A 27,250-nucleotide genomic window follows, 5' to 3' on the forward strand; every position below is an offset into this window, starting at 1 on the left:
GGCATACATTTATGTGTTTTTTGTACCTGATGTCTTCTTTTTTAAAAAAAATGATAAACCAATTATTTTTTTGTTAATTTTGGGAAATTCTGGGTTGGAGTTGTCTCCATGGTGAAAAATGGCTGGCCCTTATTCTGTCTTCTATAAGGGTCACAATTCAGAATTCAGGCATTTGAAAGATGGGGATCAAATTGTTTTTTAGATTATTTGTAATATTTCTTTTTAAAATTAATCTTCTTTTTATATTTGTTATTTTGGGTGTGCTAGTTTATTTATTTTGTTTTATTCTTTTGTAAGTGATTCTGGGCTACTCCAAGAGATTAGCATAGTGATTATATATATATAATCATATAGACATATATATATATATATATATATATATATATATATATATATATATATATATATATATATATATATATATATATATATATATATATATATATATATATATATATATATATATATATATATATATATATATATATATATATATATATATATATATATATATATATATATATATATATATGTATATATGTATATATGTATATATGTATATATGTATATATGTATATATGTATATATGTATATATGTATATATGTATATATGTATATATGTCTATATAGTGTATATATTCAAGGTGCTGGTGATGACCTATAAAGCCCTAAATGGCTTGGGTCCGGGATATCTGAGGGAGCACCTGCTGCCGGCATCAAGTTCCCTTCGTCCAGTGCGCTCCCACAGGGAGGGTCTTCTCAGGGTGCCACCGGTAAGAGATTGCCGGCAGGTAACACCCAGGGATAGGGCCTTCTCAGTGGGGGCGCCTGCCCTTTGGAACCAGCTGCCAGTGGAGCTGAGGACTGCCCCCGACCTCCGTTCATTCCGCCGGGGCCTGAAGACCTGGCTCTTCGAGCTCTCTGGCCCAGGCTGAGGATTAACCTTATTTTAGCTGGGGTTTTATCTAGGGCACACTGGAATTTAGGCTGTAGTCTTACTTGGAAATAAATACCATTGTATTTGGTTCTGATTTTATTCCAATCTATACAAGAAAAAAATGTTGCAATCAGTACATATATGTTCTCTTTTGAGGTAAACAGTGAGATGCAAAATGCAGAAAAGAGTAAGAAATAGTAAGCAAAAGACATTGGAGGGACAATAAAAAAAGAGATGGAGGAGTAAGAAAAGAAAAGGAATAATAGCTGCATCTAATTTATAGCTGCTGCATTCACTATATCTCCCTGTACTTGTTTATCCTTGCAAATCATCCTTGCTTTTATCATATTGTTACCTAAATTCACACATTGCCTTTTGTTCTTAAAGAAGAATTGATGGACTTTAATTATTCATAACTAAAACATTGAATGGAATTCAGTTAGCCTGATTGATTGATTAAGTTTGGATCCAATAACATAAGATTGCATGACAAGCATCTCTATTTTGTATATATTAATGTATTTTTAGTTTTGCTGTATGTTGTCCAGAGTCACTTGTTTGTGAAATGGGTAGCTATATAAATTTGAATGGCCAGCATATAACTAATAACATCAAATATCTGTATTTGTTCTTAGATATCATGCTTTAGGTAATTGGATTCATGAAAAAAAGTTTTGAAATCATACTCCTTCATATGTACACTATGGCTTCTACTTTGGATACACATTTTTATCACAATTCCCCCACAAAAGTGATATAGGATTCCCAAGAATACATTTAGTCAAATACTTCCAGAATACTGGTTAAAAAAAGAATTCAATAAAAAGTAATATGACTATCTGCTTTGTAGCCACAATATGTCACCAATATCTATTTTCCCAAATAGATGGTATTGGTTGCATTTTATCAAAAGGAATTGAGTAGCCAACTTTTCAAATTAACACATTTTATTAAAAAGTGTCAGCTTTCATAAGTTACTGAACTCTTCCTTATTTTTGGCTACCCATAGACTAAAGCAGTCCTCTTTCTACAGTGAACCCAATTTATATAATTCTTCTTCTTTGTCAGCAGCTAAAACCTTCCTATCCACTGGATCATCTGATAGGAGATAGTAATGTTTGTGGAGATGGCATCATCCAAGATGGAGAAGAATGTGATGATGGCAATACAATAGTGACTGATGATTGTATAAGTATGTTTACTCCATTCATTCAGTTTCTTATTCTAGCTTATATACAAACTATGGTTAAACACATCATAATTCATATACACAGCTGCATTTGGATACAAGCGCGGTGCATTTTTAACATGATGCTTGCTAACCAGTGACAGGATTTGTCTTAAAGCAATTGCTGGTGGAAACACAGAGGTTTATGTGGATTGGGCAAGGCTAGTTATTGGAATTAACAGTTTAAAAGATTCCTATTAAATCTGGGGAAACTGTTTTCTTTGAATAAGTTTCAGACTAATTCTAATTTCTGATTAGCAATAATTTCTGATTATTCTGTATGATAATTTGAATACTGAACATAGTATCATCAATCCTGTATGTAATATGACACTCCTTGGATTATGTTAGGCCAGTTTTTATTTCTGTCTTTCATTCTTTTTCTGTTTTTTTTTGGTAAATAGTGTAGGAAAGGGCAATCCAGATTTATTAGACTTTGATTCTTACAATTGGAGCCTTGGTGGAGCAGTGGGCTAATGCCTCCTTAAGTAACACCAGCTGCCTGCAATTAGTGCAGGTTCGCATCCCACCAGGCTCAAGGTTGACTCAGCCTTCCATCCTTCCGAGGTAGGTAAAATGAGGACCCAGATTGTTGGGGGCAATTAAGCTGACTTTGTAATAATGCCGCTTGGGGTGTGTGTGAAAGCCCTAATAAGCAGGCATATACATAGAATGAAGGCTACTGCTAAGCTTGTAAGCCGCCCTGAGTCTTCGGAGAAGGGCGGGATATAAATGGAATTTTAAAAAAAAATGGACTGAACTTTTAATAAAAATAGGCCCCAAAAGGATGGCCATTGGTTGAGGATTATAATATAAGCTATTTTGTTGGTTTAGAAGTCTCTGTTGAGATTATGCAAAAAAAAAAAACCTTTTCAGTCAATTGTACATTGGTTTGTTTTTATTTATTTTATATCATTGAATATTAGCTAGTTCTGTTTTCTCCTAAAATTATTTTAGTGTATTATTTTACATAGTTTTTGTATGTGCTTTTTTAAAAAAAGTGAATATGATATATGTCTTTTTGTATGATTTCTGAATTATTACTTTGAATTTATTTTAAGATATCTCTGAAGAAATAATGAGCTGTAAGGCTTTTTTCTTTTTTATAATTCAAATATAAAATAGTTTTTATATAAATATTTATATTTTAGTATAAAAAGTTTGGAAATAGTTCTTGTAGATTTGCAGGTATCTTAAAACAAACACTTCTTTTTCCACAGTATTAACTGCTTAAAAGAAGATTGAAAGCAGATTATGTGGAATAATTAGCTGGTATTCATGTGCTCCAGAGTAACAGACTCAAAAAGAATTATTCTTTATATCTCTTTCACCATATTTTAATAAATTGACTTTACATTTCTGAATAAATTTAGTTGTGTGAAAATCCGCCAGTGCCAGATGGATTTATGGTAGGGATACAAAGACATGCTTCTTATTTTTAACTGAACCACAGCTAATTCAAGCCAATTTTCTGGAACAGTACAATTTGCGGAACCACAGATAAATGTCCTCACTGAGTTCATAAATATGCTATAGAGGAAAATGTGGTTAGCTAGTTTGTAGATCATCTGCTGATTGCTGAGTGCATTCATGCAAAATGTTTAATCTGATCATTGTTTTCTGATTTTATACAACATCCTGATCCATATACTATTCATCGCAGGTGTGGGCTGGGTCCACACTGTTATGTACTGGGCTCTTGAGGAATACCATGTGGGTTGCTGGAGCAGCTAACGGCTCTCCAACAACCCAGACTACATATCTCCTGTGCTGCAATTGGCTATCTCCAGGTGGCAATGGTTGATTCAAACCTATTGGCTGCTGCCTAGGGGCTAGACTATATATTGCGGCTAGTTGCAGCCATTTGCCGAGTACAGTTCCTGCACGAAATAAACGATGAGTTACCCTGTACTCAGTTCTGCATCTTTATTCCTGCGCCAAGGAACCCATTACTTAATAGTGGCGACGAGGGTGGGATCCTGCTTCACTGAATAAAGAGTTGAAGTCTACGAGGGAAAGGCAGCGCACGCTGGAGGGAAAAGGCATTTTCCCCCCCTCTCAAGATTGGCTAGCAAGCTACGCTAACGACCTCGTGCTCAGTGGACTCATTCTCTGAGCCTGGAAGCAGGATTCAGAAACGTGGGAACCAGCAAGAAAGAATGCCGAAGGTCAGAAAACTGCAAGAATTTGACGTGAAACACCCGGAGGAATGGCCATCATATTTATCACAAGTAGAAAACTACCTCAGGGCCAATCAGATCGTGGAAGAAGGACTGAAGTCCGCAATGCTACTTTGCGTGTGCAGCCCAGCAACTTTTGATTTGGCCAAGAAACTTTTCACACCGACACCAATTGAAGCGGTTTCCTACGCAGACCTCAAAAAGAAGCTAACCAGACATTTCCAGCCCAAGATGTCTGAAATGTCTTGGCGGTTCAAGTTCGACCAAAGAGTGCAGCAACCCAGAGAATCAGCTTCAGAGTTCATAGCGGGCCTGAGGCAGGCCACACGCCTTTGCAAATTTTCAAATTTAGAGGAGTGACTATGAGACCAGCTCGTCTGCAGCCTACGGGACAGAACGCTTCAGCAGAGACTATTTGCTAGGCCAAACTTAACGTTTTCTGAAGCACAAGACAAGGTGATGGCCGACGAAGCTGCCGGGGGCGCAGTTCAAACAGTACAGCCTGCCAAATTGACAAAGTTAGAAGATACAGTCCACCTTGAGGACGCCAAATGCACCGAAGAATCTTCCAAGGAAGAAGAAACTGAAATCAACCAACTCCAAAAGCAACCCAACGCGCAACACCGCAACAGCCAGGAGCGAGAAGACAGTTACAAGGCAGTTCTCTTGCTGAGATGTAAGGAGTGCGGCGGCAACCATTTTTGCACCAATTGCAGATTTTGATCAGCCACGTGCAGAGCTTGCGGAAGGACAGGCCACATCACAGTGGTTTGCAGAGCCTGCCAGAGAGACCGGCCACCCAAACACTAGTCGGAAGAACCAACTAGGAGAGGTACTGGGGCCCAGGGTCCAGTTAGTGTGGGGTTTTTCAGAAGCCGTAGAAGCATATGCCGCACCGGGGCCCGACGCCCCTTCAAACCCAAACTTGAGCTCCTGGTATTGCTAAAAGGAGTTCCATGTAAGATGGAATTGGACTCCGGCTCTGCAGTCTCAATCATTTCTCAAGACAGTTTTAACTTTGTGTGTAGGTGCAGTAACAATTGGGCCAAACTAAGACCCTCAGATATAATCCTAATGGATTTTCAGAACACGCATGTTAAAGTTAAGGGAGAAGCCACCTTGTTTGTTAAGTTTAAAGGGTTTTTGGGGCACCTGAATGTAATAGTACTAGGGGGCCAGAGAACGAGTCTCATTGGACTCGATTGGTTTGATGCCTTAGGTATTCAGATTACTGGCATAAACCGGACACAAACTGCAGACCTCACGTCAGTATGCGAGGAATATGTGGATGTTTTTGATTCAAACCTAGGAGCATACACAGGACCGCCTATCTCATTTAAGCTAGATTCCAATGTAGTTCCAATCAGGGTTAAGCCTCGTAGGGTCTCCTTTGCCTTAAAACATAAAATTGATTCTGAAATCAATAAGCTCATAGAACAGGGCGTGTTACAGCCTGTTGATGGTGGGGAGTGGGAAACTCCTATAGTCACTCCACTTAAAGCCTGTGGTCAACCATATTTTAGCCTCCTTGCAAGGGGGTACTATTTTTGCTAATCTTGATTTAGTACAGGCCTATCAGCAATTGCCAGTTGATGAGGCCACAGCGCAGCTCAAACGATCGTGACTCACAGGTGGGCTTTCAAAGTTAAACACTTACAGTTTGGAATCAGTGTTGCACCGGGTATTTTTCAGGGAATCATGGAGCATACACTCAAGGGTATTCAGGGCGTCTGCCCTTATTTTGATGATGTTCTTATTGCAGGGGAATCCCCAGAAGTGTTGGCCAGTAGGCTGAGGGCTGTCTTGCAGAGGCTTCACGAAGCTGGCCTCAAATTAAAAAAGAACAAGTGTAGTATTGGGGTTTCATCAACGGAATTCCTGGGTTTCTGAATTGATGCTAACGGCATTCACCCTGCTGATTCTAAAGTGAAGGCCATTAAAATGGCTCCTAGGCCCAAATCAAAAGGAGAGCTACAAGCATTCTTGGGCCTCCTAAACATCTATCATGCATTTCTACCTCATAAGGCCGCAATAGCAGAGCCCCTCCACAGGCTTCTAGATAAGAAAGCTCCATGGAAATGGACTAACTTACATGAAAAAAGTTTCCAGGACTTAAAAGCACTATTGTCAGAAAAGTCCACTGTAACTCACTACAAAGAGTCTAAACCTGTATGTCTTGCATGTGATGCATCTCTCCATGGGGTGGGGGCAGTTTTAAGTCACATAGAAAAAAATGGGAAACAGGTTCCTATAGCATTTTACTCAAGGACCTAGTCCTCTGCTGAGCGCAACTATGCCCAGATTGACAAAGAGGCCCTGGCCAGAGTTGCTGGAATTAAAAAAATTCATGTTTACTTATATAGCAGGGATTTCACTGTCTACACTGACCACCTCTGTTGGGACCTTTCACAACAGACAAACAAACCCTCCACATACTATCTCCAAGAATGTTGAGATGGTCTATTTTTCTGTCTGCATACAATTTTAAACTAATTCACAAACCAGGGAAGGAAATGGTAGTCTGCTGATGGCCTCAGCAGACTACCACTGCCACTAATGGATCCAGCTCCAGCTCCTGCTGATAGAATATTGTCCATACAGGACATACCTGAGTTTCCCCTCCATGCAGGGGACATTGCTGCTGAAACTGCCACAGATAAAATACTTAGTAGAGTGTTGTCATGGGTATATATGGGCTGGTTGGAAAAAAGTCCAGGCTCTGAATTTCAAAGTTTTTTTGTCAGGAGACATGAGTTGTCTGCACATAAAGGGTGCATTTTATGGGGAGACAGAGTTATAATTCCCACTTCCCTAAGAGACAGGGTTTTACACTCATTACCTGAAGGCCATCCAGGCATTGTCAAAATGAAAGCTTTAGCTAGAAGCTACCTTTGGTGGCCTGGCCTTGATAAGACCATTGAAAGTCAAGTCCATTGTTTTTATACATGCAAGCAATCTAGGCCTGAAATGCCACAGGCTCCAGTTCACAGGTGGGAGGAAACACACACTCCCTGGTCTAGGATTCACATAGACTATGCTGGGCCTTTTCAAGGACCGCTCTTCCTGATAGTAGTGGATAGCCACTCAAAATGGCTGGAAGTAATTCCAGTTCCTAACATGACTACTGCTAAGACCATCCAGGTGCTGAGAAAACTCTTTGCAAAACATGGGTTGCCTGATGTCTTAGTTTCAGACAATGGGGCCCAATTCACTGCTGCTGAATTTCAGGCCTTCCTTAGAGCTAATCTCATCAGACATACAACGTCTGCACCTTTTCATCCATCTTCTAATGGTCAAGCTGAATGCATGGTGAGGACAATGAAGGAAGCACTCAAGCGCATTGTCACAGGTGACTGGCATCACAGATTGGCAGATTTTTTACTCTGCCAGCATTCTACGCCCTGCACTGCTACAGGCAAAAGTCCTGCAGAACTACATTGGGGGAGGCGTTTGATCACTAAACTGGACAGATTGCATCCATATAGAGTGGCAGCAGAAGCCTCTCGACCAAAACTCCTGAGGGGGCTGCACACGGGCGATTGTGTTTGGGTCAGGAACTATGGTCATGGGAATCTGTGGGTTCCTGGTCAAATTACCAAGGCATCCAGACCCCTATCTTATGAAGCGGGGTTGGAGAGAGGGCGAGTTGTCAGAAGACACATTGATCAGCTCAGGAAACGGTTTCCAGAATGGCCACTAAGTGAGGACTGCATCATAAGTCCCTCCCAAGGTCCTCAAACCTGCGGCCAAGCCAGTCCTCACATGGACTATCAGGACCTTTCCTTCTTAACTAAGGTGGAACTGGAGGAAGAACTGGGGAGCCCTGAAGTGCAACATGGATCCCCTGAAGGAGCAAGCCAACCGAACTTCAGCAACCACTGTGCCTACTCTGCCGAACAGTCTGACTCTGGGGTGGGCCAACCTGGAGAGGCCAGCCAGAGTGCATCAAATCCCCTTGACTCAGGAGCACAAAGGGACACAAGTCTACCCAGCCCAGTGGGTAAGCTGGTAGACCACAAAGTGATGGGAACTCCGAGACGTTCCTCTAGGGCACACAAGCCTCTTTCATATCTTGCAGATTACGTTGTAAAATAAAGAGCTATATATTGTTGTAATTCCTTTTTGCCACCTGACTATAGAAACTAGTGCTATGTTGTAACTGTCTAAAAGTGCCATCTTTGAAGCCTATTCATTCAGACGTTGTTTAATAACATTGTAACCTACATTGTTTTCTAATTTTTTATTATTATTATCACTTTTACTTTAGTGTGTTTGGATAATGAGTCTTGACAATTGTTGAGACTAATTGGTGTTATTATGGTCTGTTCTAAGAGGGGAGGGGTGTTATGTACTGGGCTCTTGAGGAATACCACGTGGGTTGCTGGAGCAGCTAACGGCTCTCCAGCAACCCAGACTACAAGACTCCTGTGCTACAATTCGCTATCTCCAGGTGGCAATGGTTGATACAAACCTATTGGCTGCCGCCTAAGGGGTAGACTATATATTGTGGCTAGTTGCAGCCATTTCCCGAGTACAGTTCCTGCATGAAATAAATGGTGATTTACCCTGTACTCAGTTCTGCGTTTTCATTCCTACGCCAAAGAACCCGCTATTTAACACACATAATATGGGAAGCTACACAAAATCACACTTAAAATGAGCCAAGCAGTTTGTTTGCAAGGACAAGATCTTCAACGAGCATACTAAAGTATCTTGTTTAAAAATAGTGAATAAATAACATGGACAAAAAAAAGTTCTTTCAACTTGCCAATAGCTAAGTAGGGCAATTCAAATCTCTTATGATTATTTTCTGACTAGTGACCAAACAGCTTCTTTTAGGGAGAGCCAGCCATTCTTGTACCATTGTAACCATATCAAGGTCAGGCTTTTAAATCTTTTTGTCTCAAGATGGTTGAGCTATGCTAAAGGAAATTGTCTTAAATCTCCGCTGATCTTTGCTGTTACACAGCAAATTTGGGCATGCAGGAATATTGCTCTGGGTGAGAGAAGCTATGTGCCACTGAACATTCAGCCAGTTGAAAGGAAGACTTCAAAGTTTTACATATGTTTGGGTCAGAGTTCCTTTCTCTTATGGGTAGTGGTTGTGTATTATTATAATTATTTCTAAGCTGTATTGCTAAGCCATATTGATGTAAAGATAACTTGAACTGATAATTATCAATTGATAATTTAAACTGGTAAACTGGTATAATTGATATAACCTAGGCTATACTGATATAAAGATAACTATGGCTCCACAAAACAATATATTTTTTGTTTTCTATTTTGTAATCAATAGGATGCCACCATGCTTATTGTGGGGATGGCTATCGGCATGAAGGTGCAGAAGAATGTGATGGGAATGACTTTGGATACTTAACTTGCAAAACATATCTCCCTGGGTATGATAATTTATAACTGAATTACAGGAGAAGTGTTTTTGATTAAACAAGTATAAACTCAAAGGAAGAAGGAAGAGGAAGGGAGTATAATTATTTCCAGGGAAGGGACGGGTAATTAATAAGGGAGAGATAGTTGATTTATAGAAAAGATACCTGAAGCCTGAAGAACAAATCTTCTATATTTGCTTAGAGGTGATAAGAAAGATTAATTTCATCCTAAATCAATAGTTGCAGAGAGATAGTGAACTGAGTCTGCAAAATTATTCATTTGCCTCTGATTACTTAGAAAATAAAGAGGAATGAATTTCTGAAGTGAAAAGAGGAGTAACTGTGTTCTAGAAATAGTTGCATATTCTCAGGAATATTTCTCAATTATATAGACACACAAAAAGACATGTGCATAGGCACAGATCACTTTCCTTAATTCTCATACACCGGTAGGAAAGGGCAAGTAAAATCAAGAGGTGACCCTAAAGGACAAAACATAATGGAGATGGGTGGCAGCCTCCTCAGGTTTGCCACACTCTGGAATTGGAGAGAAAAAAAAGCTATATTAGGTTTAAATGTGTTTTGTTTGAACCGAGATTGTATTGTTCCTTCAACAGGCCTCCGCCTTTTTAGCTTTCCATAAGGCTTTAGATGTTTTTACCCCAAGCATTGGGAGAAGATTAAATGCACCTTAGAACTAAATGGTGTCAGATTTTTGTTGTTTCTTTAATGTTTTAATTAGTTGAATGTTATAGTTTTAAGTGATTTTATGCTTTTTAAATTTTTATTGGTTGCTTCCAAAGATGATTGAAAGATGGGCAACTACATATTTTTTATAATAATAAATATTGTAAAAGGCTGAAGGCCAAACTGTGAGTGTATATTTGAAATATGGATGAGTCCAATTCAAAAATTAAAAGTGACATTTGACTATGTTTAGTTAATTAAATCCTATTTATACTAAACATCAAACATTATATCCAGTTAATGATTTCCCCTTGCATTTCAGTTCTTTTATTCTATGGTAGCATTTGAGTGGGTTCCAAGGAATGGACTACAGTTTTGGAGTGGAGAAGGGCATGTGGTTACAGGTTTACATTTCTGTGGCCTCCTAAATATGAATAGATATAAAGACAATGAGGATTTTTATAAACCATCTTCTCATTCCCCAACTGCTATTGAATGTTGTTCCATGCTTCCTGGAACATTTCTAAGAGAAAAAAAAGAACCACATAGAATTAATTCTTGGCTAATATTCCAATAGTACTGAACAAGTTTTACAGTATTTTTCGGACCATAAGACGCACTTTCCCCCCCCCAAAAGTGGGGGGAAAAACAAGGGTGCGTCTTATGGTCTGAAGGTGATCCGTATGGCCAGCTCCAACCTCCACAAGTGGAAAGCAAGGGAGATTGCCAGGAGCGCGAATTGGCACGTGCTGAGAAATGCTGATCTTGCGCTCCTGCAATCTCCCTCACTCGGTTTCAGCTTCCCTTGCTACAAGAGAAAGCAGGCTGAAACGGAGCGAGGGAGATTGCCAGGAACGCAAATTGGCCGATCTGACGCTGCTGCAATCTCCCTCGCTCCGTTTCAGACTGCTTACTCTTGTAGCAAGGGAAGCTGAAACCGAACGAGGGAGATTGCAGGAGCGCGAGATCGGCCAATTCGCGTTCCTGTCAATATCCCTCGCTCCGTTTCAGCTTGCTTTCTGCAAGAGAAAGCCAGGCCGCAGGGCTGCCTCCACGGGTACTGCTCTAACGCGGAGAGGGAAGGACAAAGAGGGAGGAAAGGAAGAAAGGAAGGAAGGAAAAAAGGAAGGGACAATGGGAGAGGGAGGGAGAGAAATAGAGAGAGAGAGGGAGAGAAAGAGAGGGAGAGAGGAGGAGAAAGAAATGAGGGAGAGAAAGAGAGGGGGAGAGAGAAGGAGAAAGAAATAGGGAGGGAGAGAAAGGGAGAGAGAGAAGAAGAAAGAAAGGGAGAGAAATAGAGGGAGAGAGAAAGAGAGAGGGAGAGGGAAAGAGGGAGAGAAAGAAAGGGAGAGGGAGAGAGAGACAAGGAGAAAAAAAGAGGGAGGGAAATAGAGGGAGAGAGAAAGGGAGAAAGAGAGGGAAAGAGAAAAATAGAGAGGGAGAGAGAGGGAGAGAGAGAAGGAGAAAGAAAGGGAGGGAAATGGAGAGAGAGAAAGAGGGAGAAATAGAGGGAAAGAGAAAAATAGGGAGAGAAAGAGGGAGAGGGAGAGAGAGAAGAGAGAAAGAAAGAGGGAGGGAGAGAGAAAGAGAAGGAGAGAGAGAAATTAAATTAGTAACATGATTGTTAAGTGAATCTGGTTTCCCCACTAACTTTGCTTGTCAGAAGGTTGCAAAAGGCGATCACATGACCCTGGAACAATGTGACCATCATAAATATGAATTGATTGCCAAGCATCCGAATGTAAATCAAATGACCCTGGGGATGCTGCAATGGTCATAAGTGTGAAAAATGGTCATAAGTCACTTTTTTCAGTGCTTTCGTAACTTTGAACAGTCACTAAGTGAATCATTGTAAGTCGAGGACTACCTGTATCAATTTTTTCCCTTTTTTGGGGAGGGGGTCAAGTTTTTGACACCATGCTGGGCCACTGGTGGTACTCGGACATTGCCTTGTCCTAAAAGTGGTACAATGGATGAGAAGGTTGAAAAGCCCTGTTTTAGTATACCGGTACTATTTGGTTCAGAATATTTTTTTTTCTTGTTTTCCTGCTCTAAAAACTGGGTGCGTCTTATGGTCAGGTGCGTCTTATGGTCCGAAAAATACGGTACTTACAACTGATCCTCAACATTGTGCCTGTTGTAGCACATCCACCATCACAGAATAGTGATTTGGGCACTTGGCAACTGGCTTGCATTTACAATGGTTGCAGTGTCCTATGGTCACATGATTGCCATTTACGGCCTTCCCTGCCAGATTTCCACAAGGAAAATCAATGGGGAAAACAGCAGGGAAGGCAGCATACTGCTTCTGCTCCCCTTGCTTTTTCTCTTGCGGAACTCCACTATGGACTATGAGATCCCTGCCTGCACTTGTGCAGTCACATCCCACCTCCACCTGCGCTTGCCCCAGGCCACAGCATCCAACCCGTGTGTATTTTCATCCCACAGCACTTACCCACCCACCATCCTACTTGCAAGTTACCTAAGATAATTGTGACTTGCAACTTCCTGTTGGTTTCCCCATTGACTTTGCTAGCAAGAAGTCTTGAGTCATGGTTATGTGACATCCTCCCTTAACTACCTGTGATCCTTACTTAATGATGGCAGAGAGGACTGCCAGGTTCACATGAGATCCCATTTTAGGACTGCATCACTTAGCAACAGAAATTCTTGTCCCAATTACTGATATTGCGACAACTACTCGTAATTACAACTTTTGAGTGGAGAACATAATTTTGCCCCCTTTTTCTCTCCAAATGGAAAACATGTTTACTATTGAGAAATCCTCTGTTCACTTCATCTGGGCACCCATGGCATCTACATTCAAAGATCCATGTTACTACTAAGATATAGAAATGTGTTTTGAAGGCTTTCTTTGCAGTTGTCAGCCCTTTGAGGCAGACCAAACATGAACACAAAGTCACAAATAATTTAAATTTAATAAAAACTATTTTTGTTATAGGGTACAGTACCAGAATCTGCAGGTTTGAATGTGTCTCCACCCCTGTACTTTATCTACAAGAAAATTAGGGAGGATAAAATCTGAATAAAATTCTCCTCCTCCCCTTCCACAAGGTTATTCTCATTTCTGCAGTTCTTCATCATTCACATACTGGAACTTTCTCCAAAAACATTACTGTGGTTCTTCCCAGCAAGATACTTAACTTGGATCTTTGCAATCTGACTTATATGTATTGGAACGACTAGCTTTCTTTGATCAGCAACCTTTTTACATACAGTAGCTGTTGTTCTGCATGCTGTCAGATGCTCTTGCTATTTTACTGGAAGCATTTAATTTGTAAATGAAATTATCTGCAGAGCCCTCATGGGACATTTTAATTGACAGGAATAAGAAAGATAGCCCTGCCAAAACTCTGCTGTGTCAATGGCCTGTATCTAATTGTACCTTGCCTTAGCACCATGTCTTGCTGTAGATCCGTTTTGAAAGGCAAATGATTGTATATCCATAATTGATACAAACCTTGAAAAAGATTACCAATAGTGAAAATTAAAAACAGGGCTTCAATTCCAGAGACCCTCTTGGGCAGTTTCCAGGTGAGTTTTTCAACTACAGGGTGCCCAGTTTATTACAAGAGCTCACAGAACATCTAGATGATTTTGTAATCCTTCAACCCACATTTTGTAATCCTTAGCAACCTACATTTTATCTGCCATTGGCTGTTTCCTTGCTTCTTTTAATGGAATCCAGATAGGCAGAAAAACCTGGAAGAGAAGTGAAAGTATAAAAGGCATAACACCTCCACAAAACTTCACTCCTTTGTACTTTATTTCTTTTTTCTTTTTAAACCCACCTTTATTACCTTGTAAGTGACTCATGGTAGCAAACATGCCTAAATTCATCTACTTATTTTTCTCACAACCCTATGAGATGGGTTGGGCTGAGAAGGAGTCATTGACCCAAAGTACCTCAACTGACTTTCATAACTAATATGGGACTACAACTCACAGTCTAGACCAGGCATGTCAAACTCGCGATGTCACGTGACGTCGCGCGACGTATCGGAACTTTTTCCCATTGCCAAAAATGGGATGGGCGTGGTTTCTCCGTGATGCTCCGGCCCGTGGGCCGGCAGTTTGACACCCCTGGTCTAGACCAGCACCTTAACCCCTGCACCACACTGACTGTTTACTAGTATGTATCAACAAAGCTTGATTAGGAACATCTCCAAAATAGTGGAATTGATGGATATAAGTATTGCCAATAGTAGCTTACTTTATGCTAGAAAAGGGAGTTATTTTGCATTATCTTCATATGACAATTTTGTGTTTCTTTCCTTAGAGAACAGAATTCAAAACCAATCCTTAATGTCTTTAAATTTAATTTAATTTAATCTGATTAAATCTATCTGTTTAATTGAGCAGCACCATTTTCTTCAAGTTTGGATGAAATGTTATATATATATATATATATATATATATATATATATATATATATATATATATATATATATATATATATATATATATATATATATATATATATATATATATATATATATATATATATATATATATATATATACATATGTGTGTGTGTGTGTGTGTGTGTGTGTGTGTGTGATATGTTAACTCTTAGATTGCCTTGCTAGGCCCCAAACATGGGGCAAATCTTTATTTCCTGTTTTCAGCCTATCTTGAAGGCCATCGAACATTTATATATATAAACTTTCAGGTTTTTTAAGTGTTCATTTTAAATAAAATTAAGCCTTAAGTGTGCTACAATTAAAAAAATAGGTACAAATGGAAACAATCAATCAATATATGCAATATATCAATTACAAAAGGCAGCTTTACTTGGAGCAGCTTAAATCCCATGACAATATTGTTAACACCATCAAACAAGAACTTCTGCCTACTCCAGGTCCTTGAGAAGGACTCAAGGCCAGTCTAAATACTGTATGTGGCTGACAGTGCAGTGAAGTATAATAATAAAAGCATTTAAATTATAATCTATAATCTATATGTCACATCTGCCTTATCTTTTCTCTTAGGTCTTATGGAAAATTACGCTGTACTTCTTATTGTTATATTGACTCTACAGATTGTCGCTATTTTACATGAAAAGTGAGTGGTGAGAGAGGAGTATTCTATATATATAACATGCATGTATCAGGTGCTATATTAGTATCATCAAACCAAGACTGGACGATAGAGAAACAATCAATGCTGAAACAACCATTGTCATGTTGCCATGATGATTGGAAATAAGTGTTAATTGCCTGCTCACAGTGGAAGTAAATCGGACCGTTCTTTTTTGTCTTAATAGAAAACATCCAGTGACAGTAACGCTTAAGATTTGCCTTTTCCATGATTGACTAAAGGAATTTTCCTGTGCATCAAGAACAAAAACCAACCAAAAGAACACTATATTTGACTTCATGCTGTTAGGTTATTAAAATACAATAATACCTCAATTTAGCACTGTTAGTTCTACAAATAAGCTCTTCAGGTTTTCTTAACAAGATTTTTCCAGGATAAAAACAAATCATTTTCTGTTGGCAGTGTTTATAAGAAGTCTTTTATTTTTGTTTTTTAATTATTATTACAATGTGAACTTTGTACATGCTTCAGCTGCATGAATTATGTGGAAACACTTTATGTTTGTTGATTTGGGTAATTTGGGTAAGCTGCAGCCCAAGACCCTCTAATATCACTGAACTCATTCTGATTTAACATCTGTGCAGATGTGCCCAAGGAAGAACAAAAGGGAAATATTACTTTTAGTGGTTTTTTTTAAAAAAATACACTCCATATTAAAATGAGAGGGATGCAATGAGATTAAATTATACTTGCTGACAGTTTAAGTGGGACAATTAGGAAGGAACCACATTTGCTGGCTGATAACACCAATGAAACAGACATAGTTCAGAATCCTAGGAATAGGATCAGCTTCTGATGCTGAAATTACACCTTGAGATCATATTCTACTCAGCTAGAGCCACCTTGGCCAGCAGATGAGTAATGACGGAAAGTACAGTTCAGTGACTTCTGGAAGACTGCAGCACATTGTATTTAAAAACTAAGGACTCCTATGCAAGTTTATACAGATGCCAGTTTCATGTCCAGTGGATCTAAACATTCAAGAAGCTGGTTAGGGTTGTAGTTAGATTTTCTGCAACTCCAGGACAGTGGCTCACATGGAGCAAGCTAGTGAATATACTCTTCCATGCATTGTATTCATGAAAAGATTTGGAAATAATAAGATCCTAAATGAATTCATCTAAAATATACATTGTTACATTTACCACTGCATGGAAGGCTGCATTTGAAAAGCTGAGTTGCATTAATGATAATTGCTGAGAAGCTTTCAATTTCAAACTTTAATTCTGGCTTATTTGTCAGGAAGTGTTAGCTAGTCACTCACTTTTATTGATTTCCAGTCTGATAACTGCTTTCCAGTCTCAGCTTTGTATAACATTCAGTATATATGTGTATATATTCCTATTTGTACAGCTTAGTCTATGCTGTATAGATTTTATATGTATATAAATGGCTTTTCTTTTCCTGTTTTCTAGAAAAAAAATTATCAGCATTCAGAATATTTACTTTATAGCAGATATTAAAAAGGAAATTTTACATTGGAAATGTGCTAAGATACAAACAGAAATTTTAAATGTAGGTAGATTAATTTTTCATTTAGTGAAATATCAGTTCAAATTAAAAGAACTAAGATAGGCCACTCTTTTCCTGCTATTATTGATCCAAAATATATGTTTAAAATGCATGAAACTTGTAAAACATTGGTTACTGTTATATTCTGTTTTTTCTGTAGATATTAAATACAGAGGACAGCACAGAATTATAATAAAATTAACAATTATTCATCATTTTTACCATAGATATGTAGATTATTTTAGTCTGCGTGTGCATAGTATTGAGAAAATATTTTTTTTAAATAAAAACCATTCCATTATTCAGATTGGTCCTCCTTTTTCTGAATTTCTTTTATTGATTTCTCCCATTCTGGAATTTTACCAGATGTGCTCAATTACAGCTTTAGTCATGCAGAGTTACCTTCTGACTATACACAGTGTACTGCAACACTTCTGGAGGATTCTACATGGCAGAAGACTTGTTTACATTAAAATAAAACTTCTGGGCACAATCTCATGAATATAAAATGTGCCAAGGTCACTTAAGCTCTGTGGTACAACTTTTAGGATGCCTTTAAATTGTGTGCTCAAGTTGCATTCAGACAACTTGAGGGTGCCAAATTTACTGTGAATTTGCCCAACAGCCACAATATTCCATGGTTTTGGATTGTTCCCAGTGATTGTCATATACTCAGGGTGGGGTGCTCAGAAGACTATATTTGTAGTATAACTTCTCCTTTCTTCAGGGTTTAATTGCACGTTCCATGACTGTAATTCATGTCCATGACTGCTTTCTCTGAACCTGTTCCAATCTGTCTGAATCCTTTTTAAGAAGGATTGGACTATTGGACTATTCACTATTCACTATTGAAGAAGTGGTCCGATTAGTGCAGAATACAAAGAAACTCTTTCTTCTCCTGATTTGGAAATTATCACTGGAAACAATCTCCATTTGAGTAGGACTGATTTATCTTCACTCAGAGATCAGCTCCAATTCAAGGCCATGTATTCTTGTTAAGATGATGTAAATTTTGGGGAAGCATTGTTAACCATTGCCAAGAATATGTTAAAGAATTTCAAGCTTGTGCTGCAATATAAGGACATTCTAGGGAGGTTATAAAAGTCTATAAAACCATCATTATATGATGCTGCTGGCCAGAAGATGAAATGGAAAAAGTAATCTTCAGTGTAAAATCTCTCTCTATTCATCAGTTGTGAACTGTGGATATCTAGCTAAAATCTACTAAGAAATCCCATTATTTATTTGGCATAGAAAAAAATCACTCTGGAAAAAAGACGACAGGTTTAAAATTATAAATTGGGTTTCTGCCCCTCTAGCCTTTACTTTTCATTACAAAGTTTCATTTTTACTTTCTCCATATTATCATTAGTGAACACCAACAGTCTTCTCTTCCCCCATTTGTCATTTCTCTATTGCTGTTTGGCAAAACGTCAAGTTCTAAGAGGCTGCAGCAAAAAGTCTTGTGTTATGTTTTGATTGCATTTGTGATTTCTGAGCCAGTTAAGATTGATGCCAATTTGATCAGCAAACTACCTCTGATAGGGCCAGCTAACTGGGATTGTATTAAGGAAATGCACTCCTACTATAAATTACATCATGGATTTTTAAAATTTGTGGGGGTTTTTTTGTTTTTGGAAAAGAATCAAGATTTTTTTTTAAAAAAAAGGATTATATTTATGCACAAACATCCTACTGATTGCTGGTATTTTTATGTTTTTAAGTGTTTATCCCCATGGGTGGGTTTTATTTTGGCTTGTTTTCCAGGAGGTGTAAGTAGAATAGGAATTAACAAAGTGTATATTACCATCAATGCTTACTACCTCTATTCCCTTATTTTATTTTTCCTGTGACAACTAGGATCAGAAAGACCTTTTGTCTATTCACCAAATCAGCTCAAGGCTGAATATATCAAATTGTCCTCAAAGTTATGACTGCTGCACTCATTTTCCATCCCCCCTCCCCCATCACATAATTGCATTTCAGGCATTGACAGCTGGATCTGTTTACAATCAACTGCAGCAACTTGCAGTCATGTGACTGCAATTTTTGACATCTTTGCTGGTTTGAGACTTTCCACAGGTAAAAGCATGCAATTTAAGTTTGCTCTCTATTATTTCAAAAAACTTAAGAAATATGTATTTACAACTCTAATACCCTTGAAAAGAAACAGATCAAGAATAATAAATGTAAATAATAAACCATGGTGAACTTTCTAGTAAAAATTTTTGACAGTGAGTGTATATGCTTTTTGCTATGGAGTCCTAAAATTACAGAACGTACAAAAGAGCACCATCACCCAAACATCTATTCACACACACAGCTCTCATGCTACTTTTTACTATAATGCTGTATTTTTGAAGGAATGGTGAGATGCTTTCTGGCCCTCCAGATTCCACTTGCAGTGAGTGTTTTTAGATGGCTATTCCAAGTAGCTATCAACTACATTTGACCTGTGCATCTGTCCCATGCTATTTGCTCTATTAAAGAAATATGCCTTTTTCCATATGGAACACTCAAAGTTGGATAAAACAACTGCAAATAAAACAATTGCTACAAACCTGCCTTCCATTGAGGACCTGTATACTGCACAAGCCAGAAAGAGGGCTGTGAAAATATCTACAGACCCCTCACATCTTGGGGATAAACTGTTTCAACTTCTACCCTCAAAACAACAATAATGCCGCTTGGGGGGGGGCGAAAGCCCTAATAAGCAGGCATATACATAGAATGAAGGCTATTGCTAAGCACATTGGTTTGTGCTTAAATTGTAAGCTGCCCTGAGTCTTCGGAGAAGGGTGGAATATAAATGGGATTAAAATAAAATAATAAAACATTATAGGGCATTGCATGCCAAAACAACTATACACAAGGACAGTTCCCCACCCCATACACATACTTGACATCACTCTGCTAAACAACTAGTTCCCACAACACTGTCAAACTATCTAATAAGACTGTATTATTATTATTATTATTCTCATCTTTCCTAGTACCTTTCTCCTTGTCCTCTTATGACTATAACTTTGTTGCTTGTATCTTATGATTTATGTTGTTTTATTTAGTATCCTAGTATGATGTATGTTGATTGCTTATTTTAGTATCCTATGACTATTACTCAGTATTTTATCTTATGATTTATAATGAATCTTTACGATGACTATGATCATAATTTACTACTTATTGTTTGTATGTACACTTAGAGCTCACACACCGGAGACAAATTCCTTGTATGTCCAATCACACTTGGCCAATAAAGAATTCTATTCTATTATCAGTACTGTTTGATTGCTGGACAATCCACCACTATTTGGCAGTTCAAGGAAGCAATATGTTTTCTATGGGCATCAGCTGTAGCATGAGGTAGATTTATTATTTTATTTATTACTTTTATTTAAATAAAGTATATAGCCACCCATTCACACAGTGACTTTGGACAGCTTGAATAGATTGGCATGCTCAGCAGCCTATAGACCTCAGCTTAGAACTACAAAACTATAAAATGTAGACATTCTGTGAGAGTAGAACTTTGAATGTTAGCATTCATTGAATTGATAGAAGAAAATAATTGATCTAAATGTATTTAAACTTGCAGTGTAAAAGCTTGGGAAACAGAAGGTCTGGTAATCTGGAAATCCTCAACTGGTAAAATATTTGTATTCAGCTTTCCTTGTCATGGGGAGACACAATCACCGTGATGGAAGATTTATTTTCATTTGCTGTCTGCCTGCTCTTAGCAGGAACAAGAAGTTAATTTAGAAATGCTATTCAGCTGAATCAAATATAAACTGGACAGTATCCCATTAGTGTATGGCATAACAAGAAACACAGCTGGAAGATGTTGAATTAATCTTTATGTACTAAAAGGCATCCACAAAAGCTTTAAAAAGCAAGGGTTTCACCCCAAACAATCCCACTTTGAGTCTTCTAAAAAGGCTAACAGCAACTGCAATTTATATAGCGCCAATTCATTGTGAGAAAACAAATGGAATAAAACCCTATAAGGTTGAAAAAGGGGACAGTGGGACAATCCAAAACCTATCTTGAACATTCCAAAATTCCCCAGAAAACAATTTTGCTCATCTAGAAAAGCTAGAGCTACAGTGAAGAAAAATGCTGATAGCAGTCCAGAAAAGAGAGCTGAAATTCCTCAGAACCTACTTGGGAGACTTTTATGAGGTAACTACTTCATTTTTCCCATTAACTGTAAAATGGCTGTGATCACTGAAACATTAATGAAATAGGTGATGTAAACAATGGGCCAAAATGGAAACAACCAAAATCCTTGCATGTTATCAAGGACTGCCTCTTCTGATACCAGCCTGCCATAGCTTTAAACACCTCAGGGATGTTTCCTGTACCCTGCTGCTGATCGCATCATCATTTAAGCACAAAGGTGGCTACGTTAATTTAGCTTGTTGTGAAACTCCAGTCTGTTTGTTTATAGTTCAATGGGTTGTGTAATAATATGGGGTTGAATAAAATATAGTTAGTTAACCAGAAGGAAATGCACCATGCCAATTCAGCCTATGTAACAAAGTCACATATATGACTGTGGGCCGGTCACTCTCTCTCAGTCCTAGGAAGCAGCCAATGGCAAATCACTGCCAAAAAAACCTTGCCAAGGAAACTGCAGGTACTTGAATGTATCATCCCACAAAAAAAGGAGGGAGGGAGGGAGGGAGGGAGGGAGAAAGGAAGGAAGGAAGGAAGGAAGGAAGGAAGGAAGGAAGGAAGGAAGGAAGGAAGGAAGGAAGGAAGGAAGGAAGGAAGGAAGGAAGAGTTCTTTAGAAGAGTTTCCCATCTGGAAAACATAATTCCCTTTTCCTTTTAATACTAATTTTATTGATGATTACGGTTATAACAGTAAAAAGTAATACAAGTTTGGATAGGAGAGTGGCAGTACAGAACAAAATAGAAAAAAGTGGAGAAGATAACAAAATACAACTACTTGCAAATAGAAATAGAACAGCTGTTGCAAAAGAAAGCAAAGACAGTAGCAATAGCGATAGGTGCCTTGCGTGCAATCTCAAAACAGCTGGAGGACAGCTTGAACACCATGGCATTGACAAAATCACCACCTGTCAATTGTAAAAGGCAGTTTTACTCAGAACAGTTTACTTTCTGTGACAATACCTTTAACACTACCAACAATCCACCACCTGCCTATCCCATGTCCTAGGAAAGTACTTGATAGGTGGATCCAAATCTAGTCTGAACATCTGGCTATGTAACAAGCCATAATAATAAAGAAAAATGAAAGAAATGTATAAAAAGTGATTTCCTCCTTTATCATAACAAGTGTAAACAATTTTAATAATTTATCATTTCTTCAAATACAACAAATGATCCCTTTTCCCCTCTATAAAGCTTTGCAATTTCAGTCCTGATGTCAGCAAAAGTCCATCAAGAGTTATTGGAGATAACTTTGACTTACAACCACAATTAAGCCCAAAATTTATGTTGCTAAGTGAGGTAGTTGTTAACTGAATTTTGCTCATTTTATAACCTTTCATGCCACAATTGTTAAGTGAATCACTGCAGTTGTAACACAGTTGTTAAATTAATTTGACTTTCCTTTGACTTTGCTTGTCACGAAGTTGCAAAAGGTGACCACATGACCCCAGGCAACTGCAACTGTCATAAATATGAGTTAGTTGCCAAACTTCTGAATTTTGATCACATGCACATGAGGATGGTGCAACAATTGTAAGTCTGAAAATCAGTTATAAGTCATTTTTTTCAATGCTGTTGTAAGTTCAAATGGTCACTAAATGAACTTTTGTAAGTCAAGGACTACTTATATCTATTTTAACCTTGATCAAATAAGCCAATTTTATATTCCTTCCCTTTATTTCTAACAATCTTGAGGTTAAGATCTAGAAGTTTATGGTTCTAGAACTTAATTTCATATTTTTTTCTTTTGTCCCTTTTCACAAGGTTTGGGTTTTTTTTGATAATTTTAACAAGCTGCTTTGTTAATTCAATGTAAGAAAATTATCTAGGTTGTTTTCTTGGTTTATGATTTGTATACTCCTTTTAATTATTAAGATAGCAGCCTTTTTTTTTGTATGTCCAGCATATCAAGGTTGACTCAGCCTTCCATCCTTCCAGATTCTTTTGCTTAATGAGCGGTAAGATTTGTGCTAAGGCAACGGGAAGAAGTTGTAAACATCCTGCAGTGCACCTCCTTCAAAGTGCAAGAAGGCTCATATTTCAAGTCTCCCACCACATTTTACTTTCAGATAGCTTGAGAGAACCACTGTGGAACAGCCTACAATTTTCCATATTGTCAGCACTCTAGAATGGAAGGATTTCTCCTCTGAAAGCGTATATGTCCCCAGCACTCACTCTATCATATGCTAAATGTGGGCTTGAAGGACACATATTTAACAATCCTGACTTAGGCAGATGATCAGAAGTTTCCACACTTTATTTAGAGAGACATAAATTGTGGCAGTGACCCAAAATTTTCCACCCTTGATAATGTAGGCAGTTCAGATACCTAGTAAAATGGGAATTTACTTTGCAGACTTAGAAAAGCCCCCCCCAAAAAATTACACTTGTATAAAAGGAGCAATTACTGGATTCTAATTTTATCCTACTGGTTTTACATAAAATTTTGTGGCTTGATGGTATTTACTTAATATGATGGACAAAAAAAAAGTATCCGATTCTGTGTTATATACCTGAGTTTACTATCTTGGTTTAAAATTACAGGAAAAGAGTTGAATTGTGACTTGGGGAGGAACCCACAGGATCCATCTGTAATGAATGACTTCTCAGTTGCATGAAGATTGTATGCCAGCTGTTAAGAAAAAAACAAGTGGAAAGCTATATGATCTATTGGAAAATATGTGAGACATGCCTAGTCTCTGAAGAAGAGATATGGTCAGGCTATATCAACCCTGCAAACAGATGCAAAATTAATTAGAATAGATTTGGCAGAAAGCCATAATCAGAGTGGTACAGAAAACAGAATCTTAGGGAGAGGAGAAAATCAATCTAGAACTATATGCATATTAGATCTAGTTGATTTTGAAGGGAATGATGACTAGCAATAAAAATCTACACCATAAATTACCCAACTTCTATTTCTAATTAGCCTTTGTCTGTATAGAATGTTTAGTTGGATTCAAGATATATCTTGTCTTTGGTTCTGGATAATTCCTGATGGAGTGTGGCTGTGGGTTTGTGAGCTATTCCTATTCCTAGGGTTTGGAGAATTCTGGCTGTCATTTCCAACATCCCTTTTGTGTATGGTAGGGTTAGTTTTTGTGGTTGGCTATGTGGTTTGTTGTGGTTTGGGTGCTGTGCATTGGAATGTGAAGTTTTTTGGAAAGACAAGATACAGAAGGATGAAAGAAATAATGTAATCTACAAAATCAGCTGTAACCAATCCAACCAATTCTACCTGGGACAAACATCACGTCAATTAAAAAACAGGATCCATGAACACCGGCTGGCATTTGAATACCACTATCTCAAATTCTTAATCTCTACTCACACCAACACCAAACAGCACCAGTTCAATTGGAGCAACACAAAAATAATCTGCCATGCTACCAGCCACCATGCTTGTGAGTTCATCGAAGCCTGACACTCCACAAGCAACTCCATCAACAGACACACTGACCTACAACCAGCCTACGAATCCCTCAGAATCCATATCAACTGCACAGCCAACCAGAGACATCACTGTCCCTCAACCAACCCCTGCAAGCCCCCCTCCCACCTACAGTTCATCTCCCAATGACCCTGACCTGATGTAACCTTCCCATCACAAGACCCATCACAAGATTCTCAATGATGACTCACACCTGGCCCATCACAAGACTCATCACAGACCTCACTTGACACACCCATGCCTGAAGCCCTTATAAACAAAATGACACTGACAATGACATCCCCTAAACTCCGCTGAAGATGTTACCTAGCCTGGTAACAAAACATTCAGAAACCAATCCACAAGCTTGGAGAACGAACCTTCACCCTCATCCTACACCCAAGCTACATATATTCATCACTATTGTAAACTAAATAATAAACTATTGTAAATAATAAACTAAATAGTAAACTAAATCTTAATTAATCTTAATTAATCTTAATTAATTAATCTTCAGTTGTATATTATGGAGCAGAAATATTTTAAAAAGAGACATTTACAGATCTGATATTTTTACTAAATTTACAGAGCTATGGGAATCTAATTGGAGAATTCTGGAAGTTTAGTTGGTAAGACTAACAAATACAGAAATAGAGTATCCCAAGCATCAATAGTTAAATGCAGAACTGAAATCCTTAATATGTATGCAGACACCAAGTTGCCTTCAACAGTGTATGAATAATACAGATAAAATATTATCTGAGGACAGGCAGGATTGTTTTTATCAATCACTTTCTGTTTCTATAGATTGGTGAAGACTGCCCCATAGTGAAAATTATAAGAATCATGCTATCAGCTGTTTTTAGGGGGAAGAAATGGATTGGCTTTGTTTCTGGACAGACTGCATATTCAGTTAATAAAGACTGCCCTTACAGAAACATTTTATGTTATTTTCAAGTAGTTTAGATAGAGATGTTTACAAATAATTTGCTGCCTCAAAATCTCTTTGCTATTGGCCTATTTTCTGAGCAATGCTCATTCATGCCACCCAGTGGCACCTTCTAACACCATTTTCTTGAGCACAGGTCCTCCTCAGAGCTGCATCCTAAGTCCGTTGCTGTTCACCCTGTTGACCCATGACTATTGTGCTAGGTTTGCCACCAACCATATTGTGAAGTTCCGCAGATGATACAACAGAAGTGGGCCTTATTCATGATGACAATGAGGGTGCTTACCTCAAGGAGGTTGAGGGGTTGGTGAACTGGTGTAAGGAGAACAGCCTAGTTTTAAATACCAGAAAAACCAAAAAGATCATTGTCGATTTCAGAAAAGATGGGCAAGCCACACTTCTCTGTGCATTAATGATTCACCTGTGGAAATTGTGACCAGCATCAAATTCCTGGGTGTGCAGTTAATAAGTAGGCTGGCTTGGTCGCTCAACAGCGAGACTGGTGAAGCAGGCACAGCAGCGCCTGTATTTTCTGTGTTGCATGAGAAAAGTGTTCTGTACCAGCCTACTACCGGCCCTGCAGATAAGGCAGGGACAACCCCTTTACAAGAAGGCAAGAGGCTGGAACTAAGCCTGCCAAATTTATGGACACAAAAGCAAACAGAGCAAAAACAAGACACGAACCATGAAACAGGAGCTATTCAAATGGTTGCCTTCAGCAAACCAGCCCTCCCATGCATTCCCCTTTTAAACAATTCAGGGCATGGCTTCTCTCTGCCTCCTTCCGAGGTGCCCCATTGCCTTCCTCTGTTTACTCCTGATTGACTGCCTCCTGCGTCGGGCGTCCTTGAACAGGGCCAGCTGTGGGTCATCTTCATCCACGCTGTCAGGCTCACACAGCTGGGTCTGCGTCGTAACCAGGTGGGAGGGGCCTGGCTGAGGGCTCTCATCAGCAAGCTCTCCAACACCCTCAGCAACCTCTCCAACACCCCCCTCCTCCTCCTCTGAATCGTCCGACCCAACTGCCGAACCCACAGGCTGACCCTGAATCACAACAAAAAGCTCATCTTCCTTCCCCTGTCCTGACCACTTTCTACAGGGGGACGATTGAGAGCATCCCGTCATACAGCATCACAGTCTGGTTTGGAAGCATCACTGCTTCAGACAGGAAGGCGGTGCAGAAAGTGGTAAGGATGGCTGAAAAGATCGTCGGCAGTTCCCTCCCTCCCATCCAGGAAATAGCACAAAAGCATTGCTTGAGCAGGGTCTGTAAAATTGTCTGAGACACTACCCATCCTCTTCACAACCTGTTTTCCTTGTTACCTTCTGGGAGGAGGCTCCGTGGTATCTGAAGCAGAACATCCAGATTCAGCCACAGTTTCGTTCCGTACAGTATAAACCTTGTGAACTCTGAAGCTTCCTTCTTCCATTACATATTCAAGATGGAGTGTTTAATATTCATATGTTATGTATATGTAGGGGTGTAGGTCTATACATATGTTGTATATAGTATGTATATAGTACATAGTATGTTTATATGTGTGTCATGTATGTGTTCACTTGGAGAGCAGGCAACTAAATTTCATTTTTGATGTGTGTCGTTGTGCCCACAGTAAAAAATGACAATAAAAGTTATCATC

At 38.7% G+C, this 27,250-nt stretch overlaps 1 protein-coding gene across 1 annotated transcript in view; it reads left to right on the top strand.

Moving 5' to 3' along the window:
• The window catches only part of COLQ (collagen like tail subunit of asymmetric acetylcholinesterase), a 60,457-nt gene extending 43,119 nt beyond the window's left edge, over positions 1–17,338 (top strand). The window contains exons 14-16 of the mRNA XM_081344156.1: positions 2,006–2,129; positions 9,645–9,747; positions 15,435–17,338. Of these exons, the coding sequence (XP_081200282.1) occupies positions 2,006–2,129; positions 9,645–9,747; positions 15,435–15,504 (297 nt within the window). The 3' untranslated portion in view covers positions 15,505–17,338. The remainder of the gene's footprint in view (positions 1–2,005; positions 2,130–9,644; positions 9,748–15,434) is intronic.
• Positions 17,339–27,250: the final 9,912 nt, after the last annotated feature.

This window comes from Vipera berus (assembly GCF_964194415.1).
Source record: "Vipera berus genome assembly, chromosome: Z".
NCBI classification, from domain to species: Eukaryota; Metazoa; Chordata; class Lepidosauria; order Squamata; family Viperidae; genus Vipera; species Vipera berus.